At 42.9% G+C, this 19,585-nt stretch overlaps 2 protein-coding genes across 2 annotated transcripts in view; one reads left to right on the plus strand and one right to left on the minus strand.

Moving 5' to 3' along the window:
• THBS4 (thrombospondin 4) overlaps nt 1-19,585 on the plus strand; it is a 54,381-nt gene that overhangs the window by 10,797 nt on the left and 23,999 nt on the right. Inside the window, exons 3-7 of the mRNA XM_043470764.1 lie at nt 15,306-15,553; nt 17,835-17,943; nt 18,324-18,406; nt 18,736-18,787; nt 19,009-19,211. Of these exons, the coding sequence (XP_043326699.1) occupies nt 15,306-15,553; nt 17,835-17,943; nt 18,324-18,406; nt 18,736-18,787; nt 19,009-19,211 (695 nt within the window). The remainder of the gene's footprint in view (nt 1-15,305; nt 15,554-17,834; nt 17,944-18,323; nt 18,407-18,735; nt 18,788-19,008; nt 19,212-19,585) is intronic.
• Nucleotides 12,777-14,391, minus strand: LOC122443020 (JNK1/MAPK8-associated membrane protein-like). Its single transcript, XM_043470765.1, has one exon. It carries the CDS (start codon nt 14,373-14,375, stop codon nt 13,458-13,460), a length of 918 nt encoding a protein of 305 aa, XP_043326700.1. The 5' UTR covers nt 14,376-14,391; the 3' UTR covers nt 12,777-13,457.

A 19,585-nucleotide genomic window follows, 5' to 3' on the forward strand; every position in this document is an offset into this window, starting at 1 on the left:
CACTTCCTAATACCGTCACGCTGAGGACCAGGGCTTCAACATATGAATTTGAGGGGAACACAAGCACTCAGCCTGTAATAGCCACTCACCCCATTCTTCGTGCTCCGGTAGAGGCATGTGGCCAGGACTTGATGGAGACAATACATCTCACAGGTGGAACTAAATGAACGGCTCTCTTTTCTACCTGTTTTGGGCCAATTTACACAGATCTGTCACTTGGTTGTTCCCCCTGCTGTCAAATGTTTCTCTGTCAAAGTGAGTTACTACGGTATACTAAGAATGACTCCCAGAGAAGAAGGTCACTGTTTTTCCATCTCCTCCTCTTCTGCCCGTGCCCTGGGGACAGCACCTGTTCCTGCTTATTGAGGAATGTGACAGATACGTGTCTGTGCTGCCTGATGTTTTTAATAAAAAAAAAAAAGAGGAGGATTGGTCCTTCCTGCAGAGATTTTTTATTTATTTCAATTTGCTTTACAAAGGAGATCCTTCGAGCACTTCAGACTCTCTCAGACTCTAATTGTGATTGAACACTTAAAGCTGCAGGTGTTAGGAACTGAAAGAAACTCCTAATTCTTAGCGTTCATGGGACAATAGAGTTAAAAGCCAAAAGGAACGGGCTTTTAGTGCCTTCTTTTATGTCAGTTTCCAGTATCCTCCTTCCCTCCTCCCACTCCCACCCAACACTCAAGTCTGCTTTCTCGGTTCCTCTTGGCCTCTCAGGGGCTGGGGTGCGGTTTCAGATCATGGAAGGAGTTGGGGACCTGGTTTGTGATTTAGCTGATGGTTCAACCATTCCTGCTCCCTTTGCCCCACCTGAAGCTGTGTTGGGAGGTCAATTCCCCCATCTCTCTACCTTGGTTCTGATAACCCCATTTTGCCTCAGATCTACCGAAGGAACAGCTCGTCTTCTGAGAACCCAAGCTATTCAGTTTATATAAAAACCACCCTGCTCTTTAGAGGAGGAGCTTCCCTTTTGGGAAGCTATCTAAACTATTTTAAATGCTCTGGAAGGTTTCTCTTTTAGCTCACTCAGCTTAGCGGCTAAAAGGCCCTCGGTAGAGTGAAAAACTCTGCCTCTAGGTTTTCACTCTCACTGAATCTCACTCTACTTCTAAATCTGCCATAGTGGAAAAACAGGAAGAAACTCCCCCTCCGCCTGAACTGATTTCTTTCTATTTGCTCCGTGGAGGCTGGGGGAATGCTAGATGCTTGGGCAGGTAGATGCTTTTCCTTTGAAGAGTCATCAGTGAGTCAGCTGTTAATACCAGCTGATTTCCATGTTACAGGAGAAAAAAGAGGAAATGATTGTGCATACCTCTCCACCTGCCAGCCTACTAGAAAAGATAAATAGCTCTTAGAAAAAAATATTTTTTTAAAAGGAGTCCTATGACAATTCTCAGAAAACGAAGAGGAATTTATACCGAAATTAGAGTTGGGAGAGTTGAAGAATTTGACATAAAAGTTTCCCTGGAGCAGTAGGAAAAAATGCCAAGATTTGCCATCACTGAAAGGTCTCGGAAGGAGCAACAGCACATTCTGACTGGAACAAGAAAGGGAAGTCAGTGGGTCCATCAGGTCCAAGAAAAAGATGTGGTGTGTGGTTGCAACTCCCTGTGGAGGTGTTCAGAGGCGGTGTTGGGTTGCATCCTGGACACCTGTACGTCTTGTTGCCCAACCTCAAGACTGAACAAAGAGCCCAGAAATGGCAACAGACATCACTGGTTTACGGGAAAGGGGCTCTTACAAGTCTGCAGCAAAAGGTCCTGGAGAGACATCCCACTGTATCTGGCAGACAGCAGGCAGGACATGGCAGCAATCTTGGCTGTTCAGGGGATACGGAGGCTACCATTTGTAGGGGGAGCTGACAACTGGTTGACTGTCAGTTACCAGGGAAACCTGCAGCTGGGACACATCTCTCACAGCCCCCCTGAGATTAATGACCTCAGATTAACTAAAGGCAGATGTAATGTTACTGAGTCCAAGTTCACTCTGCTTGCCACATGACAGGCCAGTGAATCGTGAGACAGGTGTCCAGGCAAGGAATATGACTTTTTTCAGAAAGCTGGCAGACCAAGAGAATGGCAGAGTAGTGTCTCCAAAAAATCATCTTTTCAGGGACTGGATGCCAGTTTGTTTTATGGAACAGAGTGGGAAAGGCGGTGAGGAAGTAACGTAAAAAGGCCACTTGTTTTGCAGAACAGGAGAGGATGTGTTAACTTCTTCTTTTCTGCAGCCAGGCACAGGTGAGCGGAGTCAGATTGTCGCCCTGTGAGCTGAACACAGCCACTTTAACATTCAGGCGGAGGGACAGTGTTCCCTGAGGCAGGCCGTCATCTATGGTTATATTAACAACAGCAACAGAAAGCAAAGGTTAAAGTCAAAGAAACCAATCCAACATGAGTCGGAATCGACTCTTCCCTGTTACAGTAATACATTTAGTAAACCAGCTGGTGGAGTTGCCCAAGGATTAGAACAGTCACTAGTTGGGGCAAGGGGTGAGCACAGTCATCTGAGTAGGGAGTTGGGGAAGCAGGCACCAGGCGAGCAAGGGATCACAAAGAGCAGCAGGACGTCTTCGGTGGCCTGACCCTTCGGGGACCCATGCACCCCCTGCTGAGATTTGTGGAGGGTGGGGAAGAATCACCTTCCTGAAAGGTGAACCCCAGTCATCATTCAGCTGACTCGGCTCAGCTGATCTTCATGGAGAATAGTGAAACAGAAGTCAAGATATATCTCTTGTGACTAGAAGCACTGGAGTAGGAAATAGGACACATCTTTCCCCCTATGGTTTGGGAGAGGGCGACTGCACAGATGGTATCCAAGAGCAAGGTTTGGTCATCTGGGCCCTAGATGAGCTCCTATGAGAAACTCAAGCGTTTCCCATGAGAGCTGCAAAGAAGGGAGTTTGCCCCTGGGCTCTCTGTTTCTCTCTGACTCTGTTTTTTGGGCTCCAAAATCACTGCAGATGGTGACTGCAGCCATGAAATTAAAAGACGCTTGCTGCTTGGAAGAAAAACTATGACAAACCTAGACAGCATATTAAGTAGCAGAGACATCACATTGCTGACAAAGGTCCATCTAGTCAAAGCTATGGTTTTTTTCAGTAGTCACATATGGATGTGAGAGTTGGACCATAAAGAAAGCTGAGCACTGATGCTTTTGAACTGTGGTGTTGGAGAAGCCTCTTGAGAGTCCCTTGGACTGCAAGGAGATCCAACCAGTCTGATTTCTAAAGGAAATGTCATTGGAAGGACTGATGCTGAAGCCGAAACACCAATACGTTGACCAACTGATGCAAAGAACTGACTCATTGGAAAAGACCCCAATGATGGGAAAGATTGAGGGCAGGAGGAGAAGGGGACGACAGAGGATGAGATGGTTGGATGGCATCACCGACTCAGTGGACACGAGTTTGAGCAAGCTCCAGGAGTTGGTGATAGGGAAGCCTGGTGTGCTGCAGTCCATGGGGTCGCAGAGAGTTGGACCCAACTGAGCGACTGAACTGAACTCTCTGTTTCTCATTCTCCAAGTCATCTTCTCACGGCTGCCTCATTACTGTCCACAAGGCGTAACTTGGATCTAGTTATATCTGACCCCGGAGACCTAGAGTGACTTCCCATCCCAAACTGAGTAAGACAGACACATCCCTGCTGGGCATTCAGAGCTTTCCGCTGCCTGATTCCCAAGCAGCCTTTCCAGTTTATCCGTCCTTCCAGCCGTCCATGCAGCCCATGTTTCCATGGGATGGATTTAACTACGGTTCCCTGGACTCAGGCGCGCTGTCTCTCCTTTTCTGTCCTTTTGCTCTTGCCCTCTGCTGCCCACGTTGCGTGCCCTGCCCCGTCTCCAGATACTGAAATCTTCCGCATGCAAGGCACATCTCACACTCCTCCTGACACCTTTCCTTATAACTTTGCACCTCCACAGAAGGCACCACTCTTAATCTGCCTTGGATTTGAATGACTTATATGCCTTTTCTCCAGTAGGTTATAAGCCCCCTTAAGGTGGGGACTGAACATCCCTTAACCCCCTTTGTGTCTGCTGCAGCACAAAGCGCAGTGCCCTGTACATGGAGCGTCTCATGAAGAGCCTGCGTAGAACAAATGGAGGCTGAGAATCAGAGCAGCTCTGCTAGGAAAACACTTGTGGGAATTCTAGATGCACACAAGGTCTGTCACTTAGCAGGTCTGGCTCAGAATCACCTTTGAGTGAATGAGTGTTGAAGACCATTTGGATGCAGATGTAAAAGAAATGCAGGTAGTGTCTCTGATAGAAATGATCTATCAGATTATTAGTAACACAGGTGATATAATCTTGATAGAAATGAGCATTCTGTAGAAACCACCTGGGCTGGGTAGAAGATATGATTGATTTTCTTGAATCTGGCATACAGACAACTTTGCAGGTAGTATCCTGAGTTTGAGTCACAGTTAAAAGTCTTAACAACTGTGTCACCATGAAAACATCTTTGAATCGCTCTTAACCTCAATTTACTATCTCTAAAGCGAGGGTGATAATAGCTACCTTTCAGGGTGATTGCAGAAACTGACTTATATAAAGTATAATAACTTTTTTAGGCTGTGAAGCTCAATAAAAATTTCAGATTCCTATATTTGATAGATAGACAGACAGAGACATCTCTCTACTATTTAAGAAACTGTCTTCCAAAACTGATGAGATGGTGAACTCTTGGCTTGCCTTAGCAAAAACCTCACCTCTCAGAAAAAGCATGAGGACTTCTTCTTTAGCTTAAGTTTGACAGCCACAGAAAAACCACTTGGTGCTGTGGAAATGAAGGGAACTCCAAGAACTGGTGGTAATGACTGGACAGAGTCAGCCCAGCTCCTCAGCCTGTGATAGGAGAAGTCAAATAGTTCAGAGTGGTTGTTCTGAAGCCTGCAGGCTGATGAGAGATACAACTTGAAAGAGATGAAAGAGTTTAAAAGTTAGAATTCTGGAATTCCTTGTCAGTCCAGTGGTTAGGATTCTGAGCATTCACTACCAAGGGCCCAGGTTTAGTCCCTGGCCAGGGAACTAAGATCTTGCAAACCACGTTGTGCAGCCAAAAAAATAGTTAGAATTCCGAACCAAATACTGAAGCGGAAAAATGAGACACTTTATAATAATATTTATTTATGGAGCCATTCCAGTGAAGCAAGACTGTACTGAAGACTGTGCTCATTTTCCCTTTTAACTTTCACCACATTCATACTAGGTACCATTGAATGAGCTAAAGTGGCCATATGCAGAAAGCGCAAAGAATTTTCGTGAACTTTCAGACAAACTCCCAGAGGGTTGTATTATTATTCATACATTTGGGGACTTCCTGGAAAAGAAAGCTAGGGTTATTTGAAGGCAGACAGATTTACTAAAAATAAGTCCTAAACTTTTAAATCAATTTTATGAAGTCACTTAATATACCTTTCTGAATCATGTAAAAAAGGAATGAGCTACATAAATAGTACTATTGAGGATTGGTAAGTTGCCTTGTAGCAAAGTATGTAGTGTTTTCAGGCAAGGCTTTGTCTTCGGCATTGAACTTCTCAATGAATCGGTGACTTGGGTGAAAACATAGACAGTATTTTATCATGTTTGCAACTGGCACAAAGCTGGAAAAGACAGTTGAACATATAGGATGCCATCATCAAGATTTCCAAGGTCTTACCAAGCTGACACAACAAGCCACAATCAGATGAAATTTAACAATAATTGTAAATGCTTTCTCTAGCAGTGAAAAGTAAATTGCAGATATACAGGTTGTGGGAGATCCAAAAACTAAGATCGTGGTATCTAGTACCATACTTCATGGCAAATAGATGGGGAAACAATGGAAACAGTGACTTATTTTCTTGGGCTCCAGAGTCACTGCAGATGGTGACTGCAGCCATGAAATTAAAAAATGCTTGCTCCTTGGAAGAAAAACTATGACAAACCTAGACAGCGTATTAAGAAGCAGAGACATCACATTGCTGACAAAGGTCCATCTAGTCAAAGCTATGATTTTTTCCAGTAGTCAGTATGGATATGAGAGTTGGACAGGAAATCAGTCCTGAATAGTCTTTGGAAGGACTGGTGCTGAAGCTGAAACCCTAATACTTTGGCCACCTGATGCGAAGAGCCAAGTCATTGGAAAAAACCCTGATGCTAGGAAAGATTGAAGGCAGGAGGAGAGACAGAGGATGAGATGGTTGGATGGCATCACCGATGGCACACGAGTTTGAACAAACTCTGGGAGATAGTGAAGGACACAGAAGCCTGCCATGCTGCAGTCCATGGGGTCGCAGAGAGTCGGACACGACTGAGCGACTAAACGACAACACCAGCAACAACACCCTAAGCACTCTAATCAACAGTGTGAAGAACCACCCAGTGTTGAGCTCAGTGCCTGGCACTTACTAGTTGCTCAAAAATGTTTGCTGAATGAAAGAACAGATAGGGTGATGCAAATTTTTTAAAAGGTTCTTAAATTTTCAGTTCAGTCAGTTCAGTTCAGTTGCTCAGTCATGTCTGACTCTTTGCAACCCCATGGACTACAGCACACCAGGCTTCCCTGTCCATCACCAGCTTCTGGAGCTTGCTCAAACTCATGTCCATCACGTCGGTGATGCCTTCCAACCATCTCATCCTCTGTCATCCCCTTCTACTCCTGCCTTCAATCTTTCCCAGCATCAGGGTCTTTTCCAGTGAGTCAGTTCTTTGCATCAGGTGGCCAAAGTATTGGCGTTTCAACTTCAGCATCAAGTCCTTCCAATGAATATTCAGGACTGGTCTCCTTTAGGATGAAGTGGTTTGATCTTGCCATCCAAGGGACTCTCAAGAGCCTTCTCCAACACCACATTTCAAAAGTATCAGTTCTTCAGCAGTCAGCTTTCTTTATACTCCAACTCTCACATCCATACATTATTACTGGAAAAACCATAGCTTTGACTAGACAGACCTTTGTTGGCAAAGTAATGTCTCTCCTTTTTAATATGCTGTCTAGGTTTGTCATAGTTTTTCTTCCGAGGAGCAGGCGTCTTTTAATTTCATGGCTGTAGTCACCATCTGCAGTGATTTTGGAGCCTAAGAAAACAAAGTCTCTCACTGTTTCCATCGCTTCCCCATCCATTTGCCATGAAGTGATAGGACCAGATGCCATGATCTTAGTTTTCTGAATGTTGAGCTTTAAGCCAACTTTTTCACTCTCCTCTTTCATTTTCATCAAGAGGCTCTTTAGTTCTTCTTTACTTTCTGCCATAAGGGTGGTGTCATCTGCATGTCTGAGGTTATTGATATTTCTCCCGGCAATCTTGATTCTAGCTTGTGCTTCATCCAGCCTGGCATTTTGCATGATGTACTCTGCATATAAGTTAAATAAGCGGGGTGACAATATACAACCTTGACATACTCCTGTCCCGATTTGGAATAGGTCTGTTGTTCCATGTCCAGTTCTAACTGTTGCCTCTTGACCAGCATACAGATTTCTCAGGAGGCAGTTAAGGTGGTCTGGTATTCCTATCTCTTGAAGAATTTTCCACAGTTTGTTGTGATCCACACAGTCAAAGTCTTTGGCATAGTCAATAAAGCAGAAATTGATGTTTTTCTGGAACTCTCTTGCTTTTTCGATGATCTAACGGGTGTTGGCAATTTGATCTCTGGTTCCTCTGCCTTTTCTAAATCCAGCTTGAACATCTGAAAGGTCACAGTTCACGTACTATTGAAGACTGACTTGGAGAATTTTGAGCATTACTTTGCTAGTGTGTGAGATGAGTGAAATTGCGCGGTAGTTTGAACTTTCTTTGGCATTGCCTTTCTTTGGAATTGGAATGAAAATTGACCTTTTCCAGTCCTGTGGCCACTGCTGAGTTTTCCAAATTTGCTGGCATCTTGAGTGTAGCACTTTCACAGCATCATCTTTTAGAATTTGAAATAGCTCAACTGGAATTCCGTCACCTCCACTAGCTTTGTTCATAGTGATACTTCCTCAGGCCCACTTGACTTCACATTCCAGGATGTCTAGCTCTAGGTGAGTGATCACACCATCTTGGTTATCTGGGTCATGAAGATCTTTTTTGTATAGTTCTTCTGTGTATTCTTGCCACCTCTTCTTAACATGTTCTGCTTCTGTTTGGTCCATACAATTTCTGTCCTTTATTGTGCCCATCTTTGCATGAAATGTTGTCTTGGTAAAACTAATTTTCTTGAAGAGATCTCTGGTCTTTCCCACTCTATTGTTTTCTTCTATTAATTGTACATTAATATGTACATGTAACCAGATTTGTGGAAGCTAGTAGTCCCCCTGGATTCTTAATTATCCAGCCACATCTAGTATACTGTGTCTGGTTGTGAGCACATTTCATAGGCACATTGTCAAGTCAGAGATTACTTTGAAGAGAGTCACTAAACTGGCACCTTTCTGAGTCCTAGTTTGTTTTTTTTTAATACCACAAGTCAAAAAGTTAAAGGAACTGGAGAAATCAAGGAGTCAAACAGAAGACATGAGAGAGATGAAAGTTGCCTTAAAAATATTTGAAGAATATCACTTTGATTGAGGATAAGATTAAATCTGTCTATAGTTGTGAAGAGTAAAATTAGGACACACTGGTGTAAGGCAGAGGAAACAGATACTGGCTCTGAATTAGGAAAATCTTGGGGAGCAATCCAAAAGTGAAATGGGTTTTTCTGCAAAGTAATGAGTTCTTTGTTACTGGAAATGTGCTGGTAGAGGCTACATTTTTATTGAAGGGATTTGTGGAGTGAGATATTAAGCTGGATGACTTATAATGCTAATATTCTGTGGCTCTGCTAAGGCTAGAGAGAGTTCCATGGGCATCAAAGTTGCTTTGTAATTTTCTCCTGTAAGGTGACCTTGAGATTCTGTGCACACTTACTACTGTCTCCCCACCAGGTAGTTGTGTAGTGATGCCTCGTAACTTATCCAAGCATAGAGCCCTCTAGTTCATTATACTTGCTGTGCTTCCTTTCACTGGATGGTTTCTTTGCTCCGTGTGTATTCTGTAAACTTTACATTGGTTGAAACTGCTATGAAAAGAATTTCCAAACACACATACTGCATTTATCACACCTGGGAGTCACCCACAGTACTTTCAGGAAAAGCAATTTGATCGTTTCCCTTTTATATGTATTTCCAAAGCACTAAAGTTACAAAGATCCAGTGTATAGGGCATAAAGACAAATGAGTCAAGGCAAACAAGAACATCCATCACAAGAGACATTAATGGCAAGAAGGCTCTTTTAATATACAATTATTTAAGAAGAAGAGGAAAGGTTGACAGCAGCAGCTTTCATCATATCTTTAAAAGTGCCAAAGAGCAAAGCCATTTGCCAAGCAAAGCAGAAAGCCCCGGACTACCTTGCCGAGTTCGCTGCCCCAGCAGGCCACGTCACTCTGAACTCCTTAGCCCAAGCAGGCAAAATATTATCATTTCCAGTTCTTTAAACCTGGCAGCCTACTTCATAGCTTTGACATTCAACACATCATAATATTTTTGACTACCATGTCCATCCACTTTTCAAAAAGCACCTTTTGAAAATTCTTTCTCAAGATGATAGCAATATTTCAAATCTTCATTGCTTGGGTTTGCTGCTTCATCTCCTTCCAGTCACTGGGATGGCATTTAATCAGGCTAGGTTATGTGGTTCCTCTGTCAGGTTATTACCTGGACATGGAAATGTAGTCATAAAATCAGGCTCCAGATTCTCAAGTACACAAAGATGCTAAGTTTAGAAGGGAAGGATTTATATAAGTAAACCAATAGAAACTGCTCTTTTTTTTTTTTTTTAAGACTGTGGGTTTTAAAAAGTCAGAGTAAACACAAGAATATTATATTTTATCAATTTTTCATTCAACAAACAGTTGTATTTGGTGTTCTCAGATGCTGTGGTGTATGGGAAAATTAGTAAGAAATAGACTCCTTGTCCCAAGAGTTTATGCTCTAGTAGAGAAGATAAGAAATAAGCAAATATAATTGTACCTACATGTGTGTAGCAGCTTATAGTTTTGCATTTTCTTATTTAATCACCACTGAACAGAAAATGAAGTAGGAAGGACAGGTCTTATTAAATCCTTTTAATAGTTTAAAAACTGGACTCAGGGTGACACAGGGATTGAAGTCTCTGAGTTTTGGCTGGAAAAGTCCAGCTATCAAAGCACCGAGAAAGTACTAAGGGAACATGATGAGGCAGATAACTTCCAGTCATGAGGAAGATGGAAGACTAGAGGGAGTCAGGTGCATCTGAGCTGGATCCTGGCTTTCGATTTGTAGCAGTGATGGAGCAGGAAGGAGAGGGAGGGAGAAGAGAATATTCTGCACAGAAAGAAAAGGATGAGAGAGGCTGGGGAAAGCTAGAGAGGCGTGAAAACGGGTTGTTAAAACAGGTTGTTCAGCTTGGCAGTCATCAGCAGAATGGAAGGTGGCTAGAAGGTTAGGCCAGTCCTGGGATAAGTTACACATTAATTGGGAACCACTAGGGAGCTGGTGAAGGATTCCATTGGCTCGCTTGTGTGTTGCACTGAGAAGGTAGTTGTTTGATCAGAACAGTCATGTAGGCATGTCAAGCTGTCCGTCCAGAAAAACTGCACAGGAAAAGACCCTGAGCAGGAAGATGAGTCAGGAATCTGGCAGAGAAACCCAGAGATGGAACAGCGTAGAGACAGAAACGTGTTTGAAGACCCGCAGCCTTTGGTTCTAATCAGACGGGTTCTTGGTGCTCACCCTGAGAGAGAAGCAGGTTGGAATCACCAGGCTAACTTGTTTCCGTGAGAAATAAGCAGAGCGGAATGTGCCTCAGCTGAAGAAGCAGAGCTGTCCCCAGTGACGGCTGCTTCCTGAGTGCAATGCTCCCTGGGGTGCCGAGGGGCAGGGGTGGGATGCAGCGAAGGAAGACTGCTCCTCCCAGCTCCCGGGCCTGACTGCATTCCTTCCAGAGGCGCAGTGATGTCCTGCTGGCCGACTGGTGTTCTGCCCTCTGCGATGCTCCCTGTGTGTGTATGTGTGAAGGGGAGGGGGCTAAGACGGGGTGAGGTGAGCACTGGTGAGGGGATGGGAGCTGGGTCTGCGCTCTCCCTCTTGCCGGGGCTGCTGCTGAAGCTGCTCGGGGAGGGTCCCAGGCTGCGGCCTCCTGGCTTGCTGAGTCTGTCTCTAGTCTCGGTATGACTGGGGGGGATACGTGTTTTTTGAGCAGGTGCCTGTCGACTCTCTGGGAAATGTTACTGCTCTGAAGCTAAAATAAGTACAGAAGCACTGAAGTAAGGAACTTGCAATAAAAAAGAAAAATGAAAGCCATAAGCAAAATGAGAATTATTGGATCAAGTGTGAAGAATAGTAAATGTCGAAGCACTTGATAATTTTTCTGCTAACAGACCTTGCGAAGAGGGTAGTTTCCATAATTCTTTTCCTTTTTTTTCTCCCCCTCTTGCTCTTGTTGCAAGATCTGGGAGCGGGAGGAACCTAATTCAGCGTTGCACTGCAACGCCAAGCAAGGCAGAAGTGTGGAATGCCCTTAAAAGACAGCATGGACACAATAGCAGGTTTGGCTGTCTGCAGTAGATGTTAAATTGCCACTCTAAACTTTTCGATTTATATGTGAAAAGCTTTCAATGCAGTCATCTCATTGAAAGTTCATATTCACAACATTTAATGTGCACCTGTTAGGTGGAAATTACTCCACTAGGTAGTATTTGTAAAATTAAACTTAGCAATTCAGTTATGAAAATAAATCATGACCCACATGGCCTGGAAGGCCTGCTAAAAACAGGCAAGAGGTCCGCTAAAATATGTCTCCTTTGAATTCCACCAGAAATCTCAGTTGGGGGAGAAAAACCACGAGTATTTGTTTTAAGCTACTCTACGTATCCTCTTAAACCATTAATATGAGGAACAGAGGTTGTGGCTGAAAGGAAAATAAGGAGATCCTGAGTATGTATGTGTCTGTGACCGGGTTGAGGTTTGGTGGTCTGAGTAGTGTTTTCATTGGCCCGTAAAAATGCTGGGGATTTACAAAACTATTTCAAAAGTAAAGGAGTGGAGGTTTTAAAATATTGAATTAGTGCATATGTTTGGGCTCAATTTACCCCCTCTTTTGTGTACTTTATGCCTCAAATTTCAAGCCATGCTGTTACTATTATAAATTCTCAACAATATTAAAAAAGGGGCAAAAATACTGTTGTATCCCATATTTAAAATACCTCAAGAATGTCTACCCACGTCTATTTTCTTTCTCCTCATTCCACATTTCAGTCTTACCAATACTTTGCTTCAGAAGCATAGTGTTGTCCTATAGTCATAGAAAGGCCTTCTAGGCAGTCTGTCCTGCCGGGTCTCACCAGTTCTTCTCTCTCAGTAAGCAAGTGGTAGTGGTCCCATGGGCATGAGGGAAGATCTCCTGGCGCCTCCTGGCTTCTCTCTATACCACGGACTCAGATGCCAACTGGCCCCCCTCTAGCCATGGTCAAATGGAAAAGAAAATCTAGGCAGATTGTAGAAGGGTGGGGAAATCAACCTAGAAAGTCGAGTGTATTTGGAGGAAGTCTTCAAAAACACCCTTAAATTTCAAAGTGGTGATTGTTTTCTCTGGCAATTCCACAGCGTAAACAGGTATTCCTGCCTGGGCAGCACCAAGTTGGCATTTACACCTCACAGAAGAGGCGCCCGAAGAGAGATGGTCCCAGTTGCTTGCTGTGAATCATACAGATTGATTGTAGCACACTCTGGGTTTACATGTGGAATTCTTTTTTTTAAACTTTTTTTGTATTATATAAGTGATGCATACGTTTCTTTTTTTTTTTTTTTGTAGTTAAGCTTTTTATTAATGTTTTTCTTTACAGGAGAGGAATAACCTGAGGATATCATCAACAAAACTACCTAAAAACAAAAAACCTGTTATATAAATTATGCTCTATTTTTGTAGTAGATCAAAATACTGTATTGGTGAAAATAAATAGATAACAAAAACAACATACTTTATTTCTGTTTGCTATCAGACCCCACAAATATGCTTGACTTTATAATTCAGTATATTTGAAAAACAAAGTAAAACACAATGGGCATGCACAATTATGCCAATGTTAAGGATTTCAGATTATACTTGTTAATAGTTTTTCTTAATAAAAATAGGAACATCACACATTGCTAGGTACACAGAAACATGATTTTGCTCTAAAGAATAGTTAAATTGTTGCAAGAGGTAAGTGCTTCCTAATAGGCCTCCAGTGGAATAGAACAGAGTGCTGTAAGTGTAGTGTGTTATTGTACATAATGGAGAATTATGGTATTTTGCATTTTCCTTGAAACCATAAATTCTGTTAAATTGAAAAAAGAAAACAACAAACTCCCCAAAACATCAGATGTACTGACAGTTATATTCCCTTGTACGACAGAAGAGTACTAATACATTTTTTTATTTTACTTTTTTTTTAAATTAAGAACACTTCTTAGGTTTTTTTTGGCATTTTACATTCAGTGTCCATTGGCTCCTTCTGAGAGTATCCGTGAAGGCTCGGTAAATTTTGCAGTGAACAAGTAAAAAAGGGCTGGTGTGGGTACCAATGCCAAAAGGGGTAAATCTTGCTCAAGTTTATCCACTCTGGAAATGGAGATGATCCCATAGGCATGGAGTAGCCAGTGGCTGAAGAGAACAATGAGTCTTTTCTTTCTGACCAGAAGATCATAGCAGTTCTCTATTTCAGAAGCCGACATGTACACAGCCAGAGTAACCAAAGATAATACTAATATAATGTATGGGAAAGCATAGTATAAAAGGCCTCCACCAACTGCCTGAAGCACGGTTAAAATTGGGAAGAAGTAAAGTGCAGCATAAATACTTTTAAATCGATCAGACTTCCCTAACCCACAGGCAATCTTTTTAACCAGAAGAGGTCGGAGTAGCATCATTAATACCAAGCAGAATGCATAATAGATAAATACAATGGTGTATAATGGGTAGACAGCTTCATGAGTACAGTGCACTGTGGTAACGTAATCCGGACTTGGGTTGTAAAGCATGGTGTACCAATCAGAAAGCATCAATACTCGACATGAACGGATATAAAGCACACCAACTGGCTCGCTCACAAGTAAGGTGATGATAGCTGCCATGGTGCATTCAAACAGTGCAGTAATGTGCTGGAAGAGGGCGCTGGAACTCTTTTTCCCTGAGTACCATTCAATGAAGAACCAATGTAAAACAAGAGGAAGCATAGCCATAAAGCCAAGATAGAGCCAATCATAAAGTTCTGGAGACTCTGTGCAAGGCTGACAGTATTTCTGTGCATTTGTTCTCTGTCCTCTTGGACACACCCCACATTCTCCATATATTTCAGTTGAGCCATTTTTAAATAACAGGGTCTTCCCACAATAAAGTCCAAGGCATGCCATCAGCAGCTCGTAGGTTTACTTGCATACGTTTCTTGTATAGAAAAATCAGACAATGAAAATGAAGAAAAAAGAAACACATATCACCAGACACCCAGAAATGACCGTACAAATATTTTCTTCTAACTTTCTGTATTTGTGTGTATACTGTATGTACATGCATACATAGTTTTTTTTGGAGCGAACCTATACTGACCTGTAGCTTTTTTTCACTCAACATGATACTGAGAATGTCTTTTTATGTAAGGCAGTGGATCTCCCATGGAGTCTTTCTTTTGCATCCATGGATACCTTTGGTTTTCTGAGCATTGTTAAAATTTGAAAATAGGTTTTACTGAGGGATAATACAACGGATTACACCTGATTCAACATATGCTTACAAAACCCCATCCAGGCCTAGCATTCTTTAGCCATGGAATAAACCACACTCGGCTTTAAATTCTAGCCTGTCACTTACTATATCCTTGAGCAAGTTACTTCACTTATCTGAGCTTCACTTTCCTCACCTGTAGTTAATTCCAGTTTCATAGGGTTGCAATGAATAGAATATAAATGTTTAAGACAATGAAGGGCAGCACCCATCCCCGTAGTAGTGCTCAGGAAGTGTTGGAGAATTAATGAATTCATGCCCTCAGGAGCTTACTTGGATGTTAATTGACTTTCAGTGTGTTCTGCTTATTTAGTGTATTCATCATTATCTGAAATTATCTTGTTTGTTTTCAAATTTACTACTTATCATCTCTTTTCATGAGCACAAAACATCCCCAGCAACAGTGGGTGGCCAGTGCACACAAAACGTTGAACATTTATGGTTCTGACTTGCGTGCATCTTTCCGATGACCTGGCCTTGTCATTGTCACCTGGAGGCTGTTCGGCACAGGGCCACCCCCTCTTCCCTTCTCTCATCATTCACTGGTCGGTGCTTGCTTCCAGCCGTCCTCCGTTACCTGAAGAACGATGGGAGGATTCACTTGGTGGTTTTCAACAACCTGCAGCTGGCTGACGGCAGGAGGCACAGGCTGCTGCTGAGACTGACCAACCTGCACCGGGGTGCCGGCTCCGTGGAGCTGTTCCTGGACTGCACCCGAGTGGACTCCATCCACAACCTCCCCAGAGCCTTCTCCGGCCTCGCCCAGAGTCCCGAGGCTGTGGAACTGAGGACTTTCCAGAGGAAGGCACACGTAAGAACCCACAGACCATTCTCCAAAGTGGAAAGATGGTTTCTGAGAATGCAGAAGAGTAGGTTGAGGTCAAGAATGGGTCTAATTCTGATTGCATATTAGAACCACTTACTGCACTTAAAAACCAACTGCTAGATGGCTCACCCTCCAGACAAATCAGTCTATGGAGGTGGTGCCTCGGCATCAGTCCTTTTAAAAATACTGATTCTAATGTGAAGTCAAAATTAAGAGCTACTACTCCTTTAGATAAGTGGAGACTTTGGGCATATAATTATAAAGTAGAAAAGGAATAGCAAAAACTTTTAAACTATCTTATTGCTGTAAGATGATCTATTTTTAATCTTTCATAAAAGTATAGTTTTTTAATAGAAGTAAAAAAGAATGATTGGAACTTGCCAAACACCAGGAACAACATTTTCCATAGGTCTTACTAGAGCATCTCTAACAAAAAGAACCTTATTGCCAACTTACTTCCACGAGGCCTTACATATCACATCACTTCTGTCTTCTGTTTTAGTTGGTGGTATTTTTTCCATTATGTCCTTGCACCTACTGTAGAAATTGCCACATGTATTCCTTTATACTTTTGTTAAAAAACAAAATATAATTTTATTATTTATAGGAAATGGAGGAAATACTCCATTTCCTATAAATAATTAGTATTCTTTGTCTTTTCCAATAATTACTATAATTGGTCATAGTTCCTGAATTTCATCTGATATGGAAGTCAGTGCCAAAATCAATAACCATGTTCATCCACTGTGGCCCATATTGTTGTTGTCTTATTTATCACAATCACAATTTTCCATTTCTGTTTCATTATTATATGTGCTTTAACTTATTTATATATGCTTGTATAGTGTTGACCAGAAAGTTGATTTGGGTTTTCCTGCACAATGTTATGGGAAAAATCTGAACAAGCTTTTTGGCCAACCCAGTACCAAGGTGTTCTGAGCCCTTTGTACAAAGAAGCAGGTTATAAACAGCAATTTCGGTTATAACTAGGAATGCTGAGAAACTTTAGATAATAATATAAAAACTATGAATCAGATACTAGAATTTGTGCTTAAAATATAGAGAGCATTTTCAAGCAGAAATTTCAAGACTGAAATCTACATTTGGAGAGTGAGAGAAAGATATATATATATACACATACATATATATATATACATATATTTAGTGTAGATTTATGGAAAGAGAAAAAAAAATGAGGAGATACGCTGAATTCTATTTCTGAATCCCCAAAGTATCCCAGATAGTCAGAATGACAGTAAGAAATTATGTCAGTATTTTAGAAATTAGTATCCACCACCAAATAAGTCAATTTCTAAAAGCCAAGGTCATCAGAAATAGATGAAATTTTTTGGGTTTTTTCCCCCCAGATTCTACTTCCTTTGATTGTCAGCAAGGACCACAATGCTCTATCTTCATATTCATCTTCTCATTTAATCAATCAATCAGTCAATATGCACATTCTAGGCATTAGGTATCCCATAGTTGGCAAAATAGTCATGGCCTCCATAGAATTTATGGTCTGGTTCCAACACAATATCTGTTACATAAACCGTGTTGCATACATCTTAACTAAATTGAAAAGCAGAGTCCCTCTGAAAATCGTCAGCGTGCTCATTTCTAAAATAAGGATGAAGACCTCACATCAGCAGTTAACATAAACGTTTCTATCATCTGTGTATAAAATAATGGGTACAGGTAAAAGCTACAAAATTAAGGGGTGAGAAAATTAACTTGACTAACAATGAATGATTGCTATCATCCAGTAATGTGAAAATATATGAAAACGTACAAAAATGTACATCATAGAATATACTATGTATTCTTTCTCATAATCCAAGGAAACCGGAGACTTTGCTAAAACCTGGAGCCAAGACATCCTAAAAATAATAGTGTTTAAAATTGGGATCAATGTCTTACTCATTCCAATCTAAACTCCATAAACACACAATTCTTAAGAGGCTCCTACCACAAAAGAACTTGTTTACCATGAAGGAAAAGGGCCTTTTCTTTTCTCCAAGTCACCTTGATGAACTCTCAGACCACACTGGAGGCCAGCACTCTCCTAAGCTGCTGGCTGCTTCCATATTTGCTTCAGTCAGAAGGGCAGGGCTCGCGGGCTTCAGGAAAAAATGCAAACCCACAAAATTATGTAAGATGTCAGAGTCCAAGTATTCAGGCCTACTGTGTTATGAAAATTGTGAGTCTGCATGCCCACTGGCTTTTGAATGGCATCAGCAATGTGTGGTATGAATCCAATTTCTTCCAGGACTCTTTGGAAGAGCTGAAGCTGGTGGTGAGAGGCTCGCTGATCCAGGTGGCCAGCCTGCAAGACTGCTTCCTGCAGCAGAGCGAGCCACTGGCCACCACAAACACAGGTGTGTGTGCTCGGGCCGTTTGCTCACCTCCATCAATAAACCCCCAGGCCCGTCATGGGCTGGGTCCTGTCCCCGAAGGGTGGGCTGTCAGCAGGGCAGTCCTATAGGGTGTGTCTACAGAAATCAGGCTTTTGTGCCAAAGTCCAGGGCAAGAGGTAACTTCATCACTCTTGTATTTGTATAACTCATAGGAATTTGGACTAGAGCAGCAGCATCATTATCACTATTTTTTAGGCGAATTAGATGAATGTTACCCCATGTTAAAATCTCATACCCTGAGTTTTTCATCATGATAATTCTCTGGGAAATAATTTGTTTTTGAGTCCCTATAGAAATAGCTGTCACCTTCTGATGCTCCTTTCCTTCTGCTGTTCCTATAGGAGACTTTAATCGGCAGTTCTTGGGGCAGATGTCACAGCTAAACCAGCTACTGGGAGAGGTGAAGGATCTTCTGAGACAGCAGGTAACAAGCTGGATGGACCAACAGAAAAGCCCTGTAACAGAGACGCTGTCTGTTGGAGCTGATAAGGCAGGGAAGGGCCTGGAACCAGACCTCAGGTGGCCCCATGCAGCCTCCTGCCCTGGGGCTCTGCTGAAAGGGCTCTGAGAATGGGGGGCCACAGGGTGATAAACACACCAGGGCTCCAGGCAGAATGGGAGCCACCCAGGGCTGTGTTAACATTCCTTTAGGTTCTGTTTAATAGTTTGCCACTCATGGATTCTTTCATTCCTGGATTATACATCAGGTACTCCTTTTCCATCTTTTTTTTTTTCCCCTTCCCACTTCTAAAGGTCAAGGAAACATCATTTTTGCGAAACACCATAGCCGAATGCCAGGCTTGCGGTAAGTGCTTTTCTAGTAACTGGCATGCTTCTGAGTTGGACAAGCCCGTGCGGACTGCTGAAGGGCCTGGGTGGGTGAGGCTCCGCCGGCTGCGGTTTGTGGAGGTTTGGCACCGAGGTGGAGGCAAGGGAAAAGAAAGCCACCGGGAAGCTGAGCCACATCCTGTATCAGCTCTGTTTTCCCGGTGGTTTAGAAACCTGTGGATGATGGTTTTTGTCTAGGCCCGCTCAGCTTTCAGTCTCCAACCCCCAACACCCTGGTGCCCGTGGTACCCGCGGCATCCCCGACACCCCCAGTGCGCCGCTGTGATTCCAACCCGTGTTTCCGCGGCGTGCGGTGCACCGACACCAGGGACGGCTTTCAGTGCGGACCCTGCCCCGAGGGCTACACCGGAAACGGGATCGCCTGTTCCGACGTGGATGAGGTAAACACTCAGCTCGACAGCCTCCGTATCGCATCCATCCTACGGCTTACGGGAAGGGAAGCCGGCTCCATGATTGAGGGTTGACTTGGGTTGTCCTCCAGGCCACATAAAAACGACTCCCTCGGGAATCTAAAGAGACCCGTGGGTGGTGGGGAGGCGGAAACGCGACCTGCAGTTGTGGCCGCCATCACTGTACCTCCTGTCTGGGCTTCCCACCGCGGTGGTGCGTGTCGCTGCAGTGCTGAGATTTCAGCCTTCGACTCTACCGCTGATTCTTATAAGCAGTCTCTGGGACTACTGTGATGTTTATTGTACGCTTGTGAATGTGGAAAGGGAACCATCTGGGTAAGGGTATATACTTTAGGGGTTGCAAC

This window comes from Cervus canadensis, chromosome 6 (genome assembly GCF_019320065.1).
Source record: "Cervus canadensis isolate Bull #8, Minnesota chromosome 6, ASM1932006v1, whole genome shotgun sequence".
Taxonomy (NCBI): domain Eukaryota; kingdom Metazoa; phylum Chordata; class Mammalia; order Artiodactyla; family Cervidae; genus Cervus; species Cervus canadensis.

Bases quoted from the DNA above. Each gene is read 5' to 3' on its own strand.
- LOC122443020 (XM_043470765.1), bottom strand. From the start codon at position 14,375: ATGGCATGCCTTGGACTTTATTGTGGGAAGACCCTGTTATTTAAAAAT.